This window comes from Aegilops tauschii, chromosome 1, assembly GCF_002575655.3.
Source record: "Aegilops tauschii subsp. strangulata cultivar AL8/78 chromosome 1, Aet v6.0, whole genome shotgun sequence".
Classification (NCBI taxonomy): domain Eukaryota; kingdom Viridiplantae; phylum Streptophyta; class Magnoliopsida; order Poales; family Poaceae; genus Aegilops; species Aegilops tauschii.
Window position 1 is genome coordinate 259862686 of NC_053035.3, and position 21265 is coordinate 259883950.

The following is a 21265-nucleotide window of genomic DNA, read 5'->3' on the forward strand; positions in this document are numbered from 1 at the left end:
GGAGACAGGGCACGACGTTTACCCAGGTTCGGGCCCTCTTGATGGAGGTAATACCCTACTTCCTGCTTGATTGTCTTGGATGAATATGGAGTTTACAAGAGTTGATCTACCTCGAGATCGTAATGGCTAAACCCTAGATGTCTAGCCTGTATGATTATGATTGCCTCCACGGACTAAATCCTCCGGTTTATATAGACACCGGAGGGACCTAGGGTTGTACAGAGTCGGTTTGCAGAGAAAGGAATCTTCATATCCGAAGGCCAAGCTTGCCTTCCACCCAAAGGAGTGTCCCATCCGGACACGGGAGGAAGACTTCTGTCTTGTATCTTCACGGCCCATTAGTCCGGCCCACGTTACATTGCCCGAACGCCCGAGGACCCCTTAATCCAGGACTCCCTCACCAGGCAGAAGGGCGGCAGAGGGTAGGGGGCAACGAGGAAATGGTGGGGCCGACGGGCGGTCGCCGCGAGTCGCGCCGGCGAATTTGCAGGGGCAGGAGGGGGGGTGCGAAGAAGAGGCACGACTTTTACTCGGCCGCCACGCGGGGGAGTAAATTTCGAAAGAAATTTGGGAGGAAGAGTAAAACTGTATTTCTTTACGGCAGATAAGGGATCGGCTATGTGCCGGTTAGAGGAGTAAAACAGAAATTTTATTTCTCTAACCGGTTATAAGGGGTCGGCTAGAAATTATAGCAGTACTACCTCTATTCTGCTGCTGTGCTTTGATCGGGCTGTGTATTGTAATCGACTGAAACTTAACTTGGGTCAATGGGCTACGTTGGATGATGTGAATCAGACGTTCCAGAGTAAAATTGATCGATACAGAGAAAATTTCAGCCACCTGAGCTATAGGTGCTCTGCTCCCGCAAGAAGAAAACTTCGTGCGTAAGGCAAGACAGAGCACCGCACCTACCCGCGCCGCAGTGTCTTACATGCATGTCCATGACCTGGCAGGTGGTGCGAGGAGCCTGGCCACCGGATAAGATTAACACGCCGAGCGAAGCCGCCGCGGGTCACATACACTACACGTACCACATATGGTCGCGCGCGGTGGGTGCACGCCGCACACGCAGGGTTTGCCATGCACGGGCAACCGAGCCTCCTGACCAGACGTGAGACGTGCCACCGCTCTGGGGCGTCCTCCCGCACACGTGTAGCGGCCGCGGCTCCACCAGCGGCCACGTTATAAGCCACGCGCGCACGCGGCGGCCATCCTCACAACTCACACACTACTTCTACTTGTATTAACGCCAGTGCGGCCACACTTGGTCACATCCTCGTATCGTCGGCAAGAAAGAAGAGTTGAGTTGAGAAGAGAAGAGCGGCTTGCTTGCTTTGGTACGTACGTGCGTCGGTCAGGATGAGCACGGCGGCGCGGACGACGGGGCGGCGGGGGTTTACCATGGGGCGCAGCGAGGACGCGACGCACCCGGACACCATCCGCGCCGCCATCTCCGAGTTCCTCGCCACGGCCATCTTCGTCTTCGCCGCCGAGGGCTCCATCCTCTCCCTCGGTACGCGCCCCACCTAGCTACGAGCATCCATCATCCGTGCATGGCCAGCTTCGTCCACCGTACCATGGATCTATCTAGCCTAGCTTGGTTAAACATCGACGGTCTCAAGACGTGCGTGTATGCGTGTGTGTGTGCTTGCAGGGAAGCTCTACCATGACATGAGCACGGCGGGCGGGCTGGTGGCCGTGGCGCTGGCACACGCGCTGGCGCTGGCCGTGGCGGTGTCCGTGGCCGTGAACATCTCCGGGGGCCACGTCAACCCGGCCATCACCTTCGGCGCGCTGCTCGGCGGCCGCATCACCCTCGTGCGCGCCCTCTTCTACTGGATCGCGCAGCTCCTCGGCGCCATCGTCGCCTCCCTCCTCCTCCGCCTCACCACCGGAGGCATGGTACTACTATCTTTCTTCGATCTTCCTCGCCAGCACCATCTATCTAATTAATCACAGCAGAAGCTAATTAATCGATCTTGTGATGGCGTTCGCAGCGGCCGCCCGGTTTCTCCCTGGCGTCGGGGGTGGGGGACTGGCACGCGGTGCTGCTGGAGGCGGTGATGACGTTCGGCCTCATGTACGCCTACTACGCGACGCTGATCGACCCCAAGAGGGGCCACGTGGGCACCATCGGGCCGCTCGCCGTGGGGTTCCTGCTCGGGGCTAACATACTCGCCGGCGGGCCGTTCGATGGCGCCGCGATGAACCCGGCGCGGGTCTTCGGGCCGGCGCTCGTCGGGTGGCGGTGGAGGCACCACTGGGTCTACTGGCTCGGGCCCTTCCTCGGCTCCGGCCTCGCTGGGCTCCTCTACGAGTACGTCGTCATGCCGTCTACCGAGACCGCCGCCCACGCCCACCAGCCGCTCGCGCCGGAGGACTACTAGCCGCCACCGCCGCAGCTGCTGCTTCAAATCCTTGAAATCCAACACTTGCAGCTATGCTTTATCGCTATATATGTATGTATGGCTTTTTGTTTCTATATTTAGTGTGTTGGTTAATAATGGAGGGTGGCCTTGCTGTGCATGGTTGCCCCTATAGTATCTCCGAGGTGATGTTTGCTCCGTTTTGTGTAATAAGTTTCCAGTGCAATATAGTATCTTCATCTGTTTTTTTCTCTAACACAGTATGTAATTTCCCAGTGCAATATAATATCTTTATCTTTTTTTTAACACAGTACATAAGCAAGCGTACACGCACGATCTCTGGAAGACTGAAGCGGCATTTACGAAGTCAGAGCAAAAGACTGAGCCGGCATTTACGAAGTCAGAGCATCTCTGAAAGACTGAGCCGGCATTTACGAAGTCAGCATCTCTGAAAGACTGAGCCGGCATTTACGAAGTCACCGTAGGAAACCCGTCGGACGTCTCTTCTCACTGAATACGCATCCCCGAAAATCTTGAAACAAATTCAAAAATAAATGCGAGCATCCCCGAAAATCTTGAAACAAATTCAAAAATAAATGCGAGCATCAGGACTTGAACTATGGGCTGAATATGTATCGCCGAAAATCCTGAACGTCTCTTTCCACTGAATACGCATCGCCGAAAATCTTGAAATAAATTCAGAACGCATCGCCGAAAATCTTAAAATAAATTCAGAATCTTAAAATAAATTCAGAAATAAATGCGAGCGTCTTAAAATAAATTCAGAAATAAATGCGAGCATAAGATCTCTTCCCACTGAATACGCATCGCCGAAAATCTTGAAATAAATTCAGAACGCATCGCCGAAAATCTTGAAATAAATTCAGAAATAAATGCGAGCGTCTTGAAATAAATCTTGAAATAAATTCAGAACGCATCGCCGAAAATCTTGAAATAAATTCAGAAATAAATGCGAGCGTCTTGAAATAAATTCAGAAATAAATGCGAGCATAAAAACTTGAACTATAGGCTGAATACGCATCGCCGAAAATTCTAAATAAATCTTGAACTATGGGCTGAATATGCATATCGCCGAAAATCCTGAACATCTCTTCCCACTGAATACGCATCACCGAAAATTTTAAAATAAATTCAGAAATAAATGCGAACATAAGGACTTGAACTATGGGCTGAATACGCATCGCCGAAAATTCTGAATAAATTCATAAATAAATGCGAGCATCAGGACTTAGAAACTTTGGTGAGCTGGGACAGGTTGGTTCGCAATTTGCCTACTATACTGCTAGTCCGTTCTTTCTAGGGTCCATGCACGATCCATCATATAACGCATCGCCAAAATCCTGAATAAATCTATAAATAAATGCGAGCATCAGGACTTAGAAACTTCGATGAGCTGGGACAGGTTGGTTCGCAATTTGCCTACTGTACTGCTAGTCCGTTCTTTCTGGGGTCCATGCATGATCCATCATATAACACAAATTCACCAACAATTAGACAATCAAATTCACCAACAATTACACAATGCTAGTTCTTTCTTTCTGGGGTTCATGCACGATCCATCATATAGCACAAATTCATCAACAATTGGACAATGCAACAAAGTAAACGTGCCCCAAGAAAATACGATAATTCATAGATAGGTGATACAGGAATGAATTGTTCGGTGCGGCTACACTCTTTTCACGTGTTGAGCTTCTTGTTCTTCGCCTAAAGTCACTTTTTGCCTTCCGGATCCAAGAGAGTAGCAATGATCCTTGAATCCTCCGATGAAATCTTTGCCTTGTTGAGACTTCAGCCCTGTTCGGAGTCCCTCCACTCCACCGCTCTGCTCCGTGAACAGGCGGAGCTACAGTTAAAAAGCACGGAGTTGCAGTCCCTTCACTCTGCAGCTCCTCGTATTTTAGGAGCAGGTGGGTTACCGAACACTGCCTTCATGCTTCTCTAAGTCTATTTTAATTTGTTGTCTACCCTCTTCTGGTGTCAATTAATCCCTGCCTTCACTTTCAAGAAGGGCTTGTGTGATGTTTTTCTAACATCATATATACGGGAGTTGCTATTCTTCAAGTCATAATGCATTGGTTCTTGACTGTCCTTGATTACGTATATTTATGTCCGCCATGATATCTTCCTAAAAATGACCCTGATCACAGATAAACTAACATCATATATAACAAAATTGATTCAATGACATATGCAACACTAATACGTAAACTCAAAGTGGGGCAAAAAATGAACCTTGTCCCATGTCATCGACAAAGGACCTAGACAGATGCGAAAAATAGAGAATGGACATGAAAGAAGGGCAGTCAATTTGAGAGCCGAAGGACGGACATGGAAGGAGGCAGACGTGAAAAATGGAGGACGGACATTGAAGGAGGCAGTTACGAAAAATGGAGGACATACATGAAAGGAGGGCAGTCGATTTGATATACTAGGTCAATTTGAGGGATTTTGGATGGGTCCGGTCTCTTGGATACGACGTGACGGACGCGTCCGTGCACATCTAGGCCTACCCACACCTGTCTCAGATATGGGTTGGGCACGTCTGTCACATCTAGGCCTACCCATGCCTGTCTCAGGAATCGGTTGGGTTCGAGGAGTGTCTGACATTCCGGTTCTAGTTTCACGTTCTCCTTGTGTTTCTACAAAACTCTAGTTTCATTTTGTGCTCCCTTTGACATGACATGCGAGCCCACCTCACATTAGAGGCTGGATAATTTTAATTGCAGCAACATATCATGTATTTTTAGTTATAATATCAATCCAAATTAGGGACTCCATGGGCATGGAGCCACCCACCCTTGGGCGTCGTGAACACCTTCACTTGCCCACGACCGGCGCTGCGTTGTTGTTATTAGCCTTTCGGCTTGTATCGTATTGTCTTCTTTTTTAGTTCTTTGAACCTCGGTTTTGTTGTCGGCTTCTGTACTGTTTAACTGCCTCAGTTAAAGCCAGGCAAGTGCCTCCGCTCTAAAAAGATAATATTAATCAAAATAATCATATTCCATACAACCAAATATCGCTTAATGTGTTGCAACCAATTTCCGCAAAAACTCCTGAGGTATCATGAAGTTTCTTCTGACCGAGTGTACTAATTGTTTGCATCTCGTGGTACGAATTACGCCTGATATGAACTACTCCACGAGTCCTTGTCCTATAGAGGAGATACTAATAGGTAGATGATAGTTACAAGTGAAGATGTTCAAATATGGTTTTGGGGAATCAGATCTTTTCTTCATATTTGATTTCACATACATGATTTCTTTTCATAGGGAGTTGTTGTGTGCATATATGTTGTGAGCTGTATGTAGAAACTAATTAACATTCATTAACACAGGCGTTTCTCTCTTCCAAGTAGTCCAGTCCAGAAGCATGATCAGGGAGGCCATCGTAACAGTGTGGGCCGACATGTTTGCCCACCAAGATCGAATATTTCTTCCGTTGGCCCATACAGACAAATGTAAAGTCCTTAACCCTAGCCAATCATTGATCATTCTTCAGATCCTTGAAGTGAAGCGGCCGCCAGAAAATGGAAACCATATACGCCGCTCTCTGCGGCAAGTTGCCGCTGCTTCGCACAAAGAGCAAGCGAGCAAACCATAGGTGGGTGCAAGGGAGATCCCTTTGGGAACCTTTTGGAAGGTTCCTGAATAGAATTTTGGGTTTTCTATTTCCGTTTTCTCTTTATTGGTATTTTTCCAGAAGTTTTAAAATAGTTCAGAAATTTCAAATTTTGTTTGAAGTTTTAAAAAATATTCAAAAATAGAAAAATGTTGAAATTGAAAATAAAATTGTGTTTCAGAAAAATGTTCTCCTTTTCCAAACAATGTGTGGAATTTCAGAAAATTGTTCATAGTTCAGAAAATCAAGTTTTATAAAAAATATTCATACAAAAAAGGAACAAAAATTGTAAATGTGTTATTTAAAAAAGTGTCGAACGTTTCTTTTAATATGAGGTTAAGAAAAACAGGAAAAAAACAAAAATTAAAAATACCAAAGATAGTAAAGAGAAAAGCAGCACACTCTGTTCATCGTTGATGGCTGGCCCAGTTGGTCGCAGCCTATGCAAAAGGTCGAATGTTTGATGTGGTCATCATCAAATATGCGAAATCACTACTTAAGTTGTACCCCTTCTCCGGTTTGAAAAATGGCACACTGCATGTGCATCACTTGTCACAACCTGGGAGTTTACCTTTTTCCGTAGACTCATTTTTCCAAAACATTTTATGTCTGGAACTATGCATCCAAATACTGAACCGTTTTCGCTGTTGGTTTTTTCACATTAAGATCTTCAAAATTAGATCCATGTTAATAGGTTTCGACGAACATTTTTTCATGAAAAAACCATAAAACAAAAAATGGGAAAGGAACAAAAACCAAAAACAATGAATACCCTTTAAATAACGATTCACGCAAAAAAAAAGAATACCAAAAAATGAAAGTAATAAACTAGGGCACAAAAGCATGGTTGCGGTTTTTTTTCTTTTTTCTTTGGTAGCGCAGGCTGTGTTTTCCCTTTTTTCTTTGGAGGCACAGGTTGTGATTTCCCCTTTTTCGAGAAGCATAGTTGTGCTTCTAGTGAAAGCAAATCTGTGCTTTTACGTGAAGTAAATTATGCTTCTCGTGAAAGCACATATATTTTCCCCCAAGAAGCACAGGAAATCTGTGCTTACACGAGAAGCAAATATGTGTATCCCGTGAAAGCATAGTTTTTTTAAGAAGCACAACTGTGCATATCGCAAAAGCAAATTTGTGCTTCTCGCGGAAGCATATCTATGTTACCACACGAAACAAATATGTGCTTCTTGAGGATGCATATTTTTTTCCATGCAAAAAAAATCCATGCCAAGAAAAACTAGGCGAAGACCGAAAATTTGAAAAAACAGAATAAACTGTTTGAAACCAAAAAACGCGTACAGTGAAATAAAAAAAGAAATCCAAAGATAGCGCCAGGGCACATAAAGTGACCGTTGGAGGTCCCACATAAAGATAACCCTTGCTTAGTTATTCCCATACAATATCACTTCGCCAGAAAAGAGACGCACGCGTCTCATTTGCTCTCTTGCATAGGGAATAGAGCCCGCAATTGACTAGGAGATCATGGACATGGCCTGAAAGTCCTGCCCTTTAATAGCTGGCTTAAACCCCCAATCCAAAGTTTCGTGACGGAACTGCAAGCTTAAAATAAATTATTGGCCACTGCCACGGATCAACTGACTGATTTTTTTAGCCAGCCGTTCGATCCATCCCCTTATAGCCATTGGATGGGTCAACGCGTCGCCGCATTGGGAAGCAATGCCGCATGCTCGCAGCATGTAGCGACCAGACCTCAAATGGTCTGTGCTGCTGTGCACCAGTGTCATCCCTGGATCAGTAATGCTGACACGCACAGTACAAATGGAGGATTTATATCACAGTAGCAATCACACACTTATTACATCGAATATCTCCAAAGAGATAAGTATGAAAACATGGCTTAAGGCCATCTAATAACGATAACAGCGGAAGACTTGGAAGATAAGTGAGTCCATCAAATCCAGCGGCATCACTGAGTATAAGACCACGACCTAAGGCACCTTACTCGTCGTCTGAAAAGTCTGCAACATGAAACGTTGCAGCCCGAAAACGGGTCAGCACATAGAATATGCTGGCAAAGTAACACATAGAGAGCAATGAACAATAATAATGCTATACTATATGCATATATGGCTGGTGGAAAGCTCTATGGTTACAGTTTTTGCGAAAAGCCAATTTTATCCTACTGCAAAGGAATAAATTTTATTTAACTATCATGGTGGTTGAAACATTGAGAAGGTACCTCCAACTCAATCCCAATTAAGTAACATCATTAACCCAACAAAATTAATTATAAGTATCACGGTGATGAGAATTCAAATGATAATCCAGGTACTAGATACTCAAGTTGTCCATAACCGGGGACACGGCTAATCATGATCAGTTTGTACACTCTGCAGAGGTTTGTGCACTTTTCCCCACAAGACTCGATCGCCTCCGCTTGATTCTCGCACTGCATGATGTTTGAGAAACGGATGACCGAGACACAGTCTTTCAGAAACAATCACTCTTTACTCTGGATGGACCGGTACACCTACTTTCCCCTACATCTGCTAGTCCACCTCTTCAAGAGATCCTGTAACCTACTCAGCTATGCTAGAGCGCATAATAGCTTGTGGCTGCACACGGAAGTTTCTAGCATGAATAATCTTATGATCCCTTTGAGCCTGGGTGGCGGACCTTATACATACAGACAACACTGGGTTCTCCAGGTGCCTCAATCCACCCAGATGTGAGTTTTAGTTGCCACCTTAAGTTGAACCATTATTAAGCATCTCACATCTGTCATGAATATCTCTCAAACCCAATCCACGTCTACGCATAGCATGGCAATATAATAGCAACGTAGAAGTAACTCCCAAGGGTTTGATAAATAAAACAGGTAATAGGTACTACCTCAACTACTTCCCAATACCCACAGTTTAATTAGATCCTAATCATGCAAGTGTTTGAGGAAAACAGATCTAATGCAATAAAACTGGGTATGAACGGGGTATGATCAAAGTGTTACTTGCCTTGCTGATGATCCGCAAAACCTAGCGAGTCGAAGTAACAAGCGGCACACTCCGGGTACTCTATCGCAAACAAACAAGCATACAATCAGTACTCAGCTAATGCACAGGTAAAACTCGAATGAAAGATCCAACCAGAAAGTTCAACTTAAGAACTCCGGTTTGCAAAAAAAATCAACTCGAAAGAAGCAACGAAAGTCAAACGGCGAAAGAAAGAAACTTCGTTTGCTAAACTGGATCTAGGTCAAATTTTACTGTAGCAAAAACTTGTTTGAGTAGGTTAAACGGAAAGAGAATTTCGAGACGAAACTCTAGGCGCTTGAATCACCTGATTCCGATAAACGAGCGAGAAGTTAAACAGATTCGAAGATTCGATCAGAAATCGAATCTGAGAAAATAACGAGAAAATCCGATGAAAAAGAAAAAACGGACGAACGGTTAAATAACGGACGTTCGTTAACAGAGAAAAACCGACGAACGCGTTCGTTAAAACGAACGGTTCGGTGAACGCTCGTGAAATAAGAAAACCGAAAAAACCGATCTAGGTTTTTTTTAACAAAAGGTTTTTTTTTACAGAAAACCGGTCAACGACGGGAAAAACGGCCGGCGGCAGTACCTCGTCGGGCGGGCTCCGGCGAGGGGCTCCGGCGGGGCGGGGCTCGGCGGCGGGGTGTGGGGCTCGGGGAGGCGGCGAGGGCGGCGAGGGGCGGCGGCTCCGGGCTCCCGGCGGCGGCGGCGGGCGAGGCAACCGGCGGCGGCGGCGGGCGAGGTGCGGGCGGGCGGCGGCGATGTCGGCGGCGGCGGCGATGTCGGCGGCGGCGGCGATGTCGGCGGCGGCGGCGATGTCGGCGGCGGCGGCGGGCGAGGAGAGAAGAGAGGGGGGGTATATAAGGAGGGGGGCGGCGGCGACTTGGGGAAGGGGTCTGCCGGCGGTAGCGTGCGGCGGCCGGACTCGGGCGGCGCGGTCCCGTGCGGGAGGAGGAGAGGCCGCGGGCGGGCCGTCGGCTGGGCTTTTGGCCCAGTCGGCGCGGGCGCGTTTTTTTTTAAATAAGTTCCGCGGAAAATATTGCGTAGAAAAATAAATAAAAATCAGAAAAATATGAAATAAATTTTCCCCGTCTAGTTAGAAAATCTAGAATAGGGTGAACATGTTTTAAAACCAAAAATAAATATTTTGAAAACATGCAATATTTTTAATGCAATAAAAATTGCAAATAAAATCCAAATAAATTTCAAATAATGATTTTAACTTTTTTCCTCCAGTATTTCAATTGTTTTGGGGAAGTCATATTTTCCCCTCTCGTTTATATAAAATGAAATATTTTTCCAGAGAGAAAAATAATTAAAACCACAATCCTCGTTGGAAAAATTAGTTGAAAAGAAATTCGGGAAAATCCCCAACTCTCTCCGAGGGTCCTTGAGTTGCTTAGGATTTATCGAGGATTTGTCAAAATGCAATAAAACATGATATGCAAATGATGATCTATGTATAACATTCCAAATTGAAAATTTGGGATGTTACAAACCTACCCCCCTTAAGATGAATCTCGCCCTCGAGATTCGGGTTGGCTAGAAAACAGATGGGAGTGGTTTTTCCGTAGATCTTCCTCTCGCTCCCAGGTGGCCTCATCTTCTGTGTGGTGACTCCACTGGACTTTGCAAAACTTGATAACCTTGCTGCGGGTAACTCGGCTGGCATACTCGAGAATCTTAACGGGTTTCTCCTCATAAGTCAAATCACTTTCCAACTGAATCGCTTCCAGTGGCACAGTATCTCTCAGTGGTATCTCAGCCATTTCTGCGTGGCACTTCTTCAACTGCGAAACATGAAATACATCATGTACTCCCGACAATCCTTCGGGCAATTCCAGCTTGTAGGCAACTTCTCCCATACGTTCCAACACTCTGTATGGTCCGATAAAACGAGGCGCTAACTTTCCCTTAACTCCAAAGCGCTTTACTCCTCAAAGTGGTGATACTCGAAGATACACTCTGTCTCCGACTTCGTGAACTGTCTCCTTGCGTTTAGAATCAGCATAACTCTTCTGCCTGGACTGGGCTACCTTGAGCCTATCGCGAATCAACCTTACTTTCTGTTCAGACTCCTTAATCAAATCTGGTCCAAACAACTGACGGTCTCCAACTTCGTCCCACAACAACAGTGTTCTACACCTCCTTCCGTACAAAGCTTCGAAAGGGGCCATCTTCAAACTGGTTTGATAACTGTTGTTATATGAAAACTCCGCATATGGAAAATTGTCGTCCCAACTAGATCCATAATCTAGCGCACATGCTCTCAACATGTCCTCCAAAATCTGGTTGACTCTCTCGGTCTGTCCATCTGTCTGCGGGTGAAATGCTGTACTAAATTCCAGCCTGGTTCCCAATGTTTCATGTAGCTGCTTCCAAAACTTCGAGGTAAATTGGGTTCCTCTGTCTGATACAGTGGTCCTCAGAACTCCATGCAAACATACTATCCTGGTCATGTATATCTTTGCCAACTTAGCACTGGTGTAAGTGGTCTTTACTGGAATGAAATGAGCCACTTTCGTCAAACGGTCGACTACAACCCATATCGAGTCATAGCCTGAACGAGTCCTGGGTAATCCTGTGATAAAATCCATGCCTATTTTATCCCACTTCCATTCGGGTATCGGCAATGGTTGCAGCAATCCTGCTGGCTTCTGATGCTCTGCCTTCACTCTCTGGCATACATCACAAACTGCTACAAACTCCGCAATATCCTTCTTCATTCCGGTCCACCAGAAAGTATTCTTCAAATCCAAATACATCTTGGTATTCCCTGGGTGAATCGAGTATGGTGAATCATGGGCTTCTTGCAAAATCAACTTCCTGATCTCCGGATCATTTGGCACATATACACGGTCCTCAAACCATAAGGTATCGTGCTCATCCTCACGAAATCCCTTGGCTTTTCCTTTGCTCATCTTCTCCTTTATCTCTTCAATCTCCTTGTCTGTCTTCTGAGCTTCTCTGATCCTTTCCATCAAGGTAGACTGAATCTCCAATGCCGCTAAATAGCCTCTAGGGACTATCTCCAAACATAGCTCACGTAGGTCCTCGGCTAACTCCTGAGGTAACTCTCCTATCATGAGGGTGTTGACATGACTCTTGCGGCTCAACGCGTCTGCTACTACGTTAGCCTTTCCAGGGTGATAATGTAATCTCATATCATAGTCTTTGATGAGCTCCAACCATCTCCTCTGTCTGAGGTTTAACTCCTTCTGCGTGAAAATGTACTTCAAACTCTTGTGATCTGTGTACACCTCACAATGGTTTCCGATGAGAAAATGTCTCCATGTCTTCAATGCATGCACCACTGCTGCTAATTCCAAATCGTGCGTAGCATAATTCTTCTCATGGGGTTTAAGTTGTCGTGAACCATACGAAACAACTCTTCCTTCCTGCATAAGCACTGCTCCAAGTCCTCGACGAGAAGCGTCGCAATAAACTTCATAGTCCTTGCGTTGATCTAGCAGAATCAACACTGGTGATGTAACCAATCGTTTCTTCAACTCTTGGAAACTAGCTTCACATTCCTCAGTCCAATCGAATTTGGTGTCCTTCTTCAATAGCTCAGTCATGGGCTTAGCAATCCTTGAGAAATTTTCGATAAATCTCCGGTAGTATCCTGCAAGTCCAAGAAAACTCCAGATTTCTCCAACTGTCGTGGGTGATTCCCAACTTGTCACTGTGTCAACCTTGGCAGGGTCTACTGCTATTCCTTCTCCAGAAATAACATGTCCAAGGAATCCAACTTCCTTCAACCAAAACTCACATTTGCTGAACTTGGCATATAACTGATGTTCTCTGAGCTTCTCAAGTACCAATCGCAAATGCTCCTCATGCTCTTCTTCATCCTTGGAAAAGATTAGAATATCATCAATGAATACCACGACGAACTTATCCAAAAACTCCATAAACACTTTGTTCATCAGGTTCATGAAATAGGCTGGTGCGTTAGTCAGTCCAAATGACATAACGGTGTACTCATACAATCCATATCTGGTGGTAAATGCCGTCTTAGGTATATCCTGCTCTCGAATCTTTAACTGATGGTATCCTGATCGTAGATCGATCTTGGAAAATACTTTAGCTCCTTGCAAGCGGTCAAACAAATCATTGATCATCGGCAGTGGGTACTTGTTTTTGATGGTCACTTCATTCAATCCTCGGTAATCAACAACCATCCTTAGTGATCCATCTTTCTTCTCTACTAGAAGTACTGGTGATCCCCAAGGTGACGAACTTGGGCGAATATAGCCTTTATCCAATAACTCCTTGATCTGCTTCTTAATTTCTTCCAAATCCTTTGCGGGCATCCTGTACGGTCTCTTAGATATTGGCCCTGTGCCTGGCAAAAGTTCAATCAAGAACTCAATGTATCTATCTGGTGGCATGCCTGGTAACTCTTCTGGAAATACATCCGAATAATCCTTCACCACTGGTACTTCCTCCTGTACAACTCCTGATAAGGAATTCACTTGAGTCCTTTTCGGCATATGCCTGGATACATTCTTGATCCTTTTTCCTTCCGGGGTGGTAAGCAAAATAGTCTTGCTGGCACAATCGATGTTTCCTCCATACAACGATAGCCAATCCATTCCCAAAATCACATCCAAACCTTGTGATTCCAAAACAATGAGGTCTGAGGAGAAAACATGCCTACCAATGGCCAATGGTATCTGAAAACATCCTTGGGTGGCCATATACTCTGCTCCCGGCGAGGTTACTAACATGGGGCTTTTGAGGACTTGGGTGGACATCTTAAACTTGTTTACGAATCCCCTTGATATGTATGAATGCGATGCACCAGTATCGAAAAGAACAGTTGCAGTAAATGACTTAACCAAAAACTTACCTATTACTGCATCAGGCTGAGCTTCAATCTCCTCCACGCTCACGTGGTTCACATGTCCTTTGTTGAACGGGTTCGGCTTCTTCCCAGAGCTTCCATTGCCATTTCCATTTTGGGCTTCGGGACAATCAGTTGCATAGTTTCCAGTCTTCTGGCACTTGTAACAAGTAATGTGACTTAGATCCCTCTTGGTTGGGGTAGATGGGTTGGTGCGGTTCTGTCCGTTTCCTCCTCCATTCCCATTACCATTCTTGGAGCCATTATGGTTGTGCGAGCTACCTCCTCCATGGGTATGCTGAAACTGTCCTCCCGGCTTCGGGGTAAATCGTGGCTTCTGCTGGGCTCCAGAATTGTACTTCCCTTGTCCATACTTCCTCTTGCGGTTTTCAATCTGCTGTTGCTTCCCTTCAATCATGAGAGCTCTATCTACCAGCTCCTGGTAGTTGTTGAAAGTTGCTACCATCAACTGCATACTCAGCTCATCATTCAGTCCTTCTAAGAATTTCTCCTGCTTGGCAGCATCTGTAGCAACGTCATCTGGTGCATAACGTGCTAACTTACTGAAATCCTCCACATACTGGCCTACGGTGCGTCCTCCTTGGCGTAGGTTGCAAAACTCACGCTTCTTCATAGCCATAGCTCCTGCTGAAACATGAGCTGTACGGAAAGCTTGCTGAAACTGGTCCCATGTGACAGTGTCAATAGGGTGCGTGGCTGTATAATTCTCCCACCATGATGCTGTGGGTCCATCAAGCTGATGTGCGGCAAAACGCACTCTTTCCGCATCTGTGCATCCTGCAGTGGTCAACTCCCTTCCAACTTTGCGGAGCCAATCATCTGCTACAATCGGCTCGGTGCTACTGGAAAACACCGGCGGGTTTAGCCTTAAGAAACGGGCTAAGTGATCAACAGGTGATGGTGGCGGTGGGTTGTTGTTGTTGTTGCCTTGGTTCTGAACTAACACTTGCATTAGGGCATTCTGTTGCTGAATCAACTGGGTGATCTCTGGCGGAAAAACAAATCCGGTGTCGCGTCTCGGAGGCATCTGATAGGTTTAGAAAAGATGAGAATTAAGAATAGAATGAGGTCTAGAGAGAAAACACTACCCATATGCTCATGAGACAATTCAATCAATATCACTCAATTAATCCAAACAAGGCAAAACAAACGATCTAACTAACATTACAAAGTGCTTGAGCTATACTACTAGATGGGGGAAAAACTACTACTGATATGGTGGTCTACAAAAAATTCTGATCCGTTGAAGACTCCATGATGTCTGCTCCAGCTTCATCAATCCATTCGTCTTCACTTGGTTCCGAGTCGGTGTCGTCGATGATGATGTAGTTATCCGGACAAGTGCATTCGTCGACTTCTGCTTTTGGCACTGGATTTCCCACGAATGCTCCAATCTTATTCTCCAGGTCGTCAATCTTCCCGACTAGTGCGTTGATTTCCTCCAAATAATCTTCGCGTGTAGCCTTGAGTTCTTCTTGGAGCTCCTTGATCTTCGTGATTGCCTTCTTCAGTTCTTCCTTGTCCGTGCACATCTGGTTCTCCTGGCGTCGAATATGTTGGTTCTGCTCCTGGATGATAGCTGCAATTGATCCATCCTTCTTGGTCTTGATCATCTCCCATTGCGCGTCTCGACGTCCACAAATTTGGTAAATTGTATCCTTAAGCTCCTGGTGATAGACTTCTCCAATGCGTCCCATGGCGATATGTGCGGCCATGCTCTTCCCTAAACTCCAAGTTGGTGCTTCGAAAACCAATCTCATGGGTTCCGTAATTGGTGCAAACGTTCTTCCTGGAATGATAACTTGAATCTTCCAGCTCTCTTCTTCAGGTAATGTGGCGTTGTAGGTTCCGGTGATGCTTGGTATTCCTATGTTCAAGTACTTGGTGACTTCCTTCAAATGTCGACCAAACGGCGTGTCTTCATCTGGTTGCATGAACTTGCTCCTTGCATTCGCCATTCCTAAAAGAGTAGAAAGTGGAGAGAGGTCAGAAATGAGAAGAGAGAAGTTTTCTAGGGCTTAAGCTTAGTGGTCGTGTCCTACAGTCAGCGTGTGCTCTGATACCAACTTTGTAGCGACCAGACCTCAAATGGTCTGTGCTGCTGTGCACCAGTGTCATCCCTGGATCAGTAATGCTGACACGCACAGTACAAATGGAGGATTTATATCACAGTAGCAATCACACACTTATTACATCGAATATCTCCAAAGAGATAAGTATGAAAACATGGCTTAAGGCCATCTAATAACGATAACAGCGGAAGACTTGGAAGATAAGTGAGTCCATCAAATCCAGCGGCATCACTGAGTATAAGACCACGACCTAAGGCACCTTACTCGTCGTCTGAAAAGTCTGCAACATGAAACGTTGCAGCCCGAAAACGGGTCAGCACATAGAATATGCTGGCAAAGTAACACATAGAGAGCAATGAACAATAATAATGCTATACTATATGCATATATGGCTGGTGGAAAGCTCTATGGTTACAGTTTTTGCGAAAAGCCAATTTTATCCTACTGCAAAGGAATAAATTTTATTTAACTATCATGGTGGTTGAAACATTGAGAAGGTACCTCCAACTCAATCCCAATTAAGTAACATCATTAACCCAACAAAATTAATTATAAGTATCACGGTGATGAGAATTCAAATGATAATCCAGGTACTAGATACTCAAGTTGTCCATAACCGGGGACACGGCTAATCATGATCAGTTTGTACACTCTGCAGAGGTTTGTGCACTTTTCCCCACAAGACTCGATCGCCTCCGCTTGATTCTCGCACTGCATGATGTTTGAGAAACGGATGACCGAGACACAGTCTTTCAGAAACAATCACTCTTTACTCTGGATGGACCGGTACACCTACTTTCCCCTACATCTGCTAGTCCACCTCTTCAAGAGATCCTGTAACCTACTCAGCTATGCTAGAGCGCATAATAGCTTGTGGCTGCACACGGAAGTTTCTAGCATGAATAATCTTATGATCCCTTTGAGCCTGGGTGGCGGACCTTATACATACAGACAACACTGGGTTCTCCAGGTGCCTCAATCCACCCAGATGTGAGTTTTAGTTGCCACCTTAAGTTGAACCATTATTAAGCATCTCACATCTGTCATGAATATCTCTCAAACCCAATCCACGTCTACGCATAGCATGGCAATATAATAGCAACGTAGAAGTAACTCCCAAGGGTTTGATAAATAAAACAGGTAATAGGTACTACCTCAACTACTTCCCAATACCCACAGTTTAATTAGATCCTAATCATGCAAGTGTTTGAGGAAAACAGATCTAATGCAATAAAACTGGGTATGAACGGGGTATGATCAAAGTGTTACTTGCCTTGCTGATGATCCGCAAAACCTAGCGAGTCGAAGTAACAAGCGGCACACTCCGGGTACTCTATCGCAAACAAACAAGCATACAATCAGTACTCAGCTAATGCACAGGTAAAACTCGAATGAAAGATCCAACCAGAAAGTTCAACTTAAGAACTCCGGTTTGCAAAAAGAATCAACTCGAAAGAAGCAACGAAAGTCAAACGGTGAAAGAAAGAAACTTCGTTTGCTAAACTGGATCTAGGTCAAATTTTACTGTAGCAAAAACTTGTTTGAGTAGGTTAAACGGAAAGAGAATTTCGAGACGAAACCCTAGGCGCTTGAATCACCTGATTCCGATAAACGAGCGAGAAGTTAAACAGATTCGAAGATTCGATCAGAAATCAAATCTGAGAAAATAACGAGAAAATCCGACGAAAAAGAAATAACGGACGTTCGTTAACAGAGAAAAACCGACGAACGCGTTCGTTAAAACGAACGGTTCGGTGAACGCTCGCGAAATAAGAAAACCGAAAAAAAACTGATCTAGGGTTATTTTTTAAACAAAAGGTTTTTTTTTACAGAAAACCGGTCAACGACGGGAAAAACGGCCGGCGGCAGTACCTCGTCGGGCGGGCTCCGGCGAGGGGCTCCGGCGGGGCGGGGCTCGGCGGCGGGGTGCGGGGCTCGGGGAGGCGGCGAGGGCGGCGAGGGGCGGCGGCTCCGGGCTCCCGGCGGCGTCGGCGGGCGAGGCAACCGGCGGCGGCGGCGGGCGAGGTGCGGGCGGGCGGCGGCGATGTCGGCGGCGGCGGCGATGTGAGGAGAGAAGAGAGGGGGGTATATAAGGAGGGGGGCGGCGGCGACTTGGGGAAGGGGTCGGCCGGCGGTAGCGTGCGGCGGCCGGACTCGGGCGGCGCGGTCCCGTGCGGGAGGAGGAGAGGCCGCGGGCGGGCCTTTGGCCCAGTCGGCGCGGGCGCGTTTTTTTTAATAAGTTCCGCGGAAAATATTGCGTAGAAAAATAAATAAAAATCAGAAAAATATGAAATAAATTTTCCCCGTCTAGTTAGAAAATCTAGAATAGGGTGAACATGTTTTAAAACCAAAAATAAATATTTTGAAAACATGCAATATTTTTAATGCAATAAAAATTGCAAATAAAATCCAAATAAATTTCAAATAATGATTTTAACATTTTTCCTCCAGTATTTCAATTGTTTTGGGGAAGTCATATTTACCCTCTCGTTTATATAAAATGAAATATTTTTCCGGAGAGAAAAATAATTAAAACCACAATCCTCGTTGGAAAAATTAGTTGAAAAGAAATTCGGGAAAATCCCCAACTCTCTCCGAGGGTCCTTGAGTTGCTTAGGATTTATCGAGGATTTGTCAAAATGCAATAAAACATGATATGCAAATGATGATCTATGTATAACATTCCAAATTGAAAATTTGGGATGTTACACAGCAGGAGCCCTCCCTTTGCCGGCAGCACAACAAAGCTCCACCGACGGCGCCGGCGATGCTACACTGTAGTGCCTTGTTGGGGAACGTAGTATTTCAAAAAAAATCCTACGATCACGCAAGATCTATTTAAGAGATGCATAGCAACGATACGGGAGAGTGTGTCCAAGTACCCTCGTAGACCGAAAGCGGAAGCGTTTAGTAACGCGGTTGATGTAGTCGAACGTCTTCACAATCCAACCGATCCAAGTACCGAACGTACGGCACCTCCATGTTCAGCACACGTTCAGCACGATGATGTCCCTTGAGCTCTTGATCCAGTTGAGGACGAGGGAGAGTTCCGTCAGCATGACGGCGTGGAGACGGTGATGATGATGTTACCGGTGCAGGGCTTCACCTAAACACTACGACGATATGACCAAGGTGTTAAACAGTGGAGGGGAGCACCGCACACGGCTAAGAGATTGTCTGTTGTGCTTTGGGGTGCCCCCTGCCCACGTATATAAAGGAGGGGGGAGGAGGAGGCTGGCCAAGGAGGGGCGCGCCTATAGGAGGAGTCCAACTAGGATTCCCAATCCTAGCTGGACTCTCCTTCCTTTTCCAAGAGGGGGAAGGAGTAGGAGAGGGAGAAGGAAAGAAGGGGGTGCCGCCCCCTCCCTAGTCCAATTCGGACTTGCCATAGGGGGGCAGGGGGCGGCCTCCCTTGCGGCCCTCCTCTCCTTTCCACTAAGGCCCATGAAGGCCCACTACTTCCCCGGGGGGTTTCGGTAACCTCCCGGTACTCCGAAAAATACCCGAATCATTCCGGAACATTCCGGTGTCCGAATATAACCTTCCAATATATTAATCTTTACTTCTTGACCATTTCGAGACTCCTCGTCATGTTCGTGATCTCATCCGGGACTCCGAACAATCTTCAGTCATCAATTCACTTAACTCATAATACAAATCATCATCGAACGTTAAGTGTGCGGACCCTATGGGTTCAAGAACTATGTAGACATGACCGAGACACATGTTCGGTCAATAACCAATAGCGGAACCTGGATGCTCATATTGGCTCCTACATATTCTACGAAGATCTTTATCTGTCAAATCGCATAACAACATACGTCATTTCCTTTGTCATCGGTATGTTACTTGCCCGAGATTCGATCGTCGGTATCATCATACCTAGTTCAATCTCGTTACCGGCAAGTCTCTTTACTCGTTCCATAATGCATCATCCCACAACTAACTCATTAGTCACATTGCTTGCAAGGCTTATAGTGATGTGCATTACCGAGAGGGCCCAGAGATACCTCTCCGATACTCGAAGTGACAAATCCTAATCTCGATCTATGCCAACTCAACAAACACCATCGGAGACACATGTAGAGCATCTTTATAATCACCCAATTACGTTGTGACGTTTGATAGCACACAAAGTGTTCCTCCGGTATTCGGGAGTTGCATAATCTCATAGTCAGAGGAATATGTATAAGTTATGAAGAAAGCTATAGCAATAAAACTAAACGATCATTATGCTAAGCTAACGGATGGGTCTTGTCCACATCATTCTCTAATGATGTGATCACGTTCATCAAATGACAACACATGTCTATGGTTAGAAAACTTAACCATCTTTGATTAACGAGCTAGTCAAGTGGAGGCATACTAGGGACACCCTGTTTGTCTATGTATTCATACATGTACTAACTTTCCGGTTAATACAATTCTAGCATGAATAATAAACATTTATCATGATATAAGGAAATATAAATAATGACTTTATTATTGCCTCTAGGGCATATTTTCTTCAGTCTCCCACTTGCACTAGAGTCAATAATCTAGATTACATAGTAATGATTCTAACACCCATGGAGTCTTGGTGCTGATCATGTTTTGCTCGTGAGAGAGGCTTAGTCAATGGGTCTGCAACATTCAGATTCGTATGTATTTTGAAAATCTCTATGTCTCCCTCCTTGACTTGATCGTGATGGAATTAAAGCGTCTCTTGATGTGTTTGGTTCTCTTATGAAATCTGGATTCCTTCGCCAAGGCAATTGCTTCAGTATTGTCACAAAAGATTTTTATTAGACCCGATGCACTAGGTATTACACCTAGATCGGATATGAACTCCTTCATCCTGACTCCTCCATTTGCTGCTTCCGAAGCAGCTATGTACCCCGCTTCACACGTAGATCCCGGCACAACGCTCTGTTTGGAACTGCACCAACTGATAGCTCCACCATTCAATATAAATATGTATCCGGTTTGTGACTTAGAGTCATCCGGATCAGTGTCAAAGCTTGATCAACGTAACCATTTACGACGAGCTCTTTGTCACCTCCATAAACGAGAAACATATCCTTAGTCCTTTTCAGGTATTTCAGGATGTTCTTGACCGCTGTCCAGTGATCCACTCCTGGATTACTTTGGTGCCTCCCTGCTAAACTAATAGCAAGGCACACATCAGGTCTGATACACAGCATTGCATACATGATAGAACCTATGGCTGAGGCATAGAGAATGACTTTCATTTTCTCTCTATCTTCTGCAGTGGTCGGGCATTGAGTCTGACTCAACTTCACACCTTGTAACATAGACAAGAACCCTTTCTTTGACTGATCC

At 45.5% G+C, this 21265-nt stretch overlaps 1 protein-coding gene across 1 annotated transcript; it reads left to right on the forward strand.

Annotated features, from left to right (window-relative positions):
* The first annotated feature begins 1212 nt into the window (after window positions 1–1212).
* LOC109783236 (probable aquaporin TIP3-1) lies at window positions 1213–2622 on the forward strand. The gene is made up of 3 exons (XM_020341835.3): window positions 1213–1513; window positions 1655–1902; window positions 1998–2622. The coding sequence occupies exons 1-3, from the start codon at window positions 1360–1362 to the stop codon at window positions 2385–2387; spliced, it is 792 nt and encodes a 263-aa protein (XP_020197424.1). The 5' UTR covers window positions 1213–1359; the 3' UTR covers window positions 2388–2622.
* Window positions 2623–21265: the final 18643 nt, after the last annotated feature.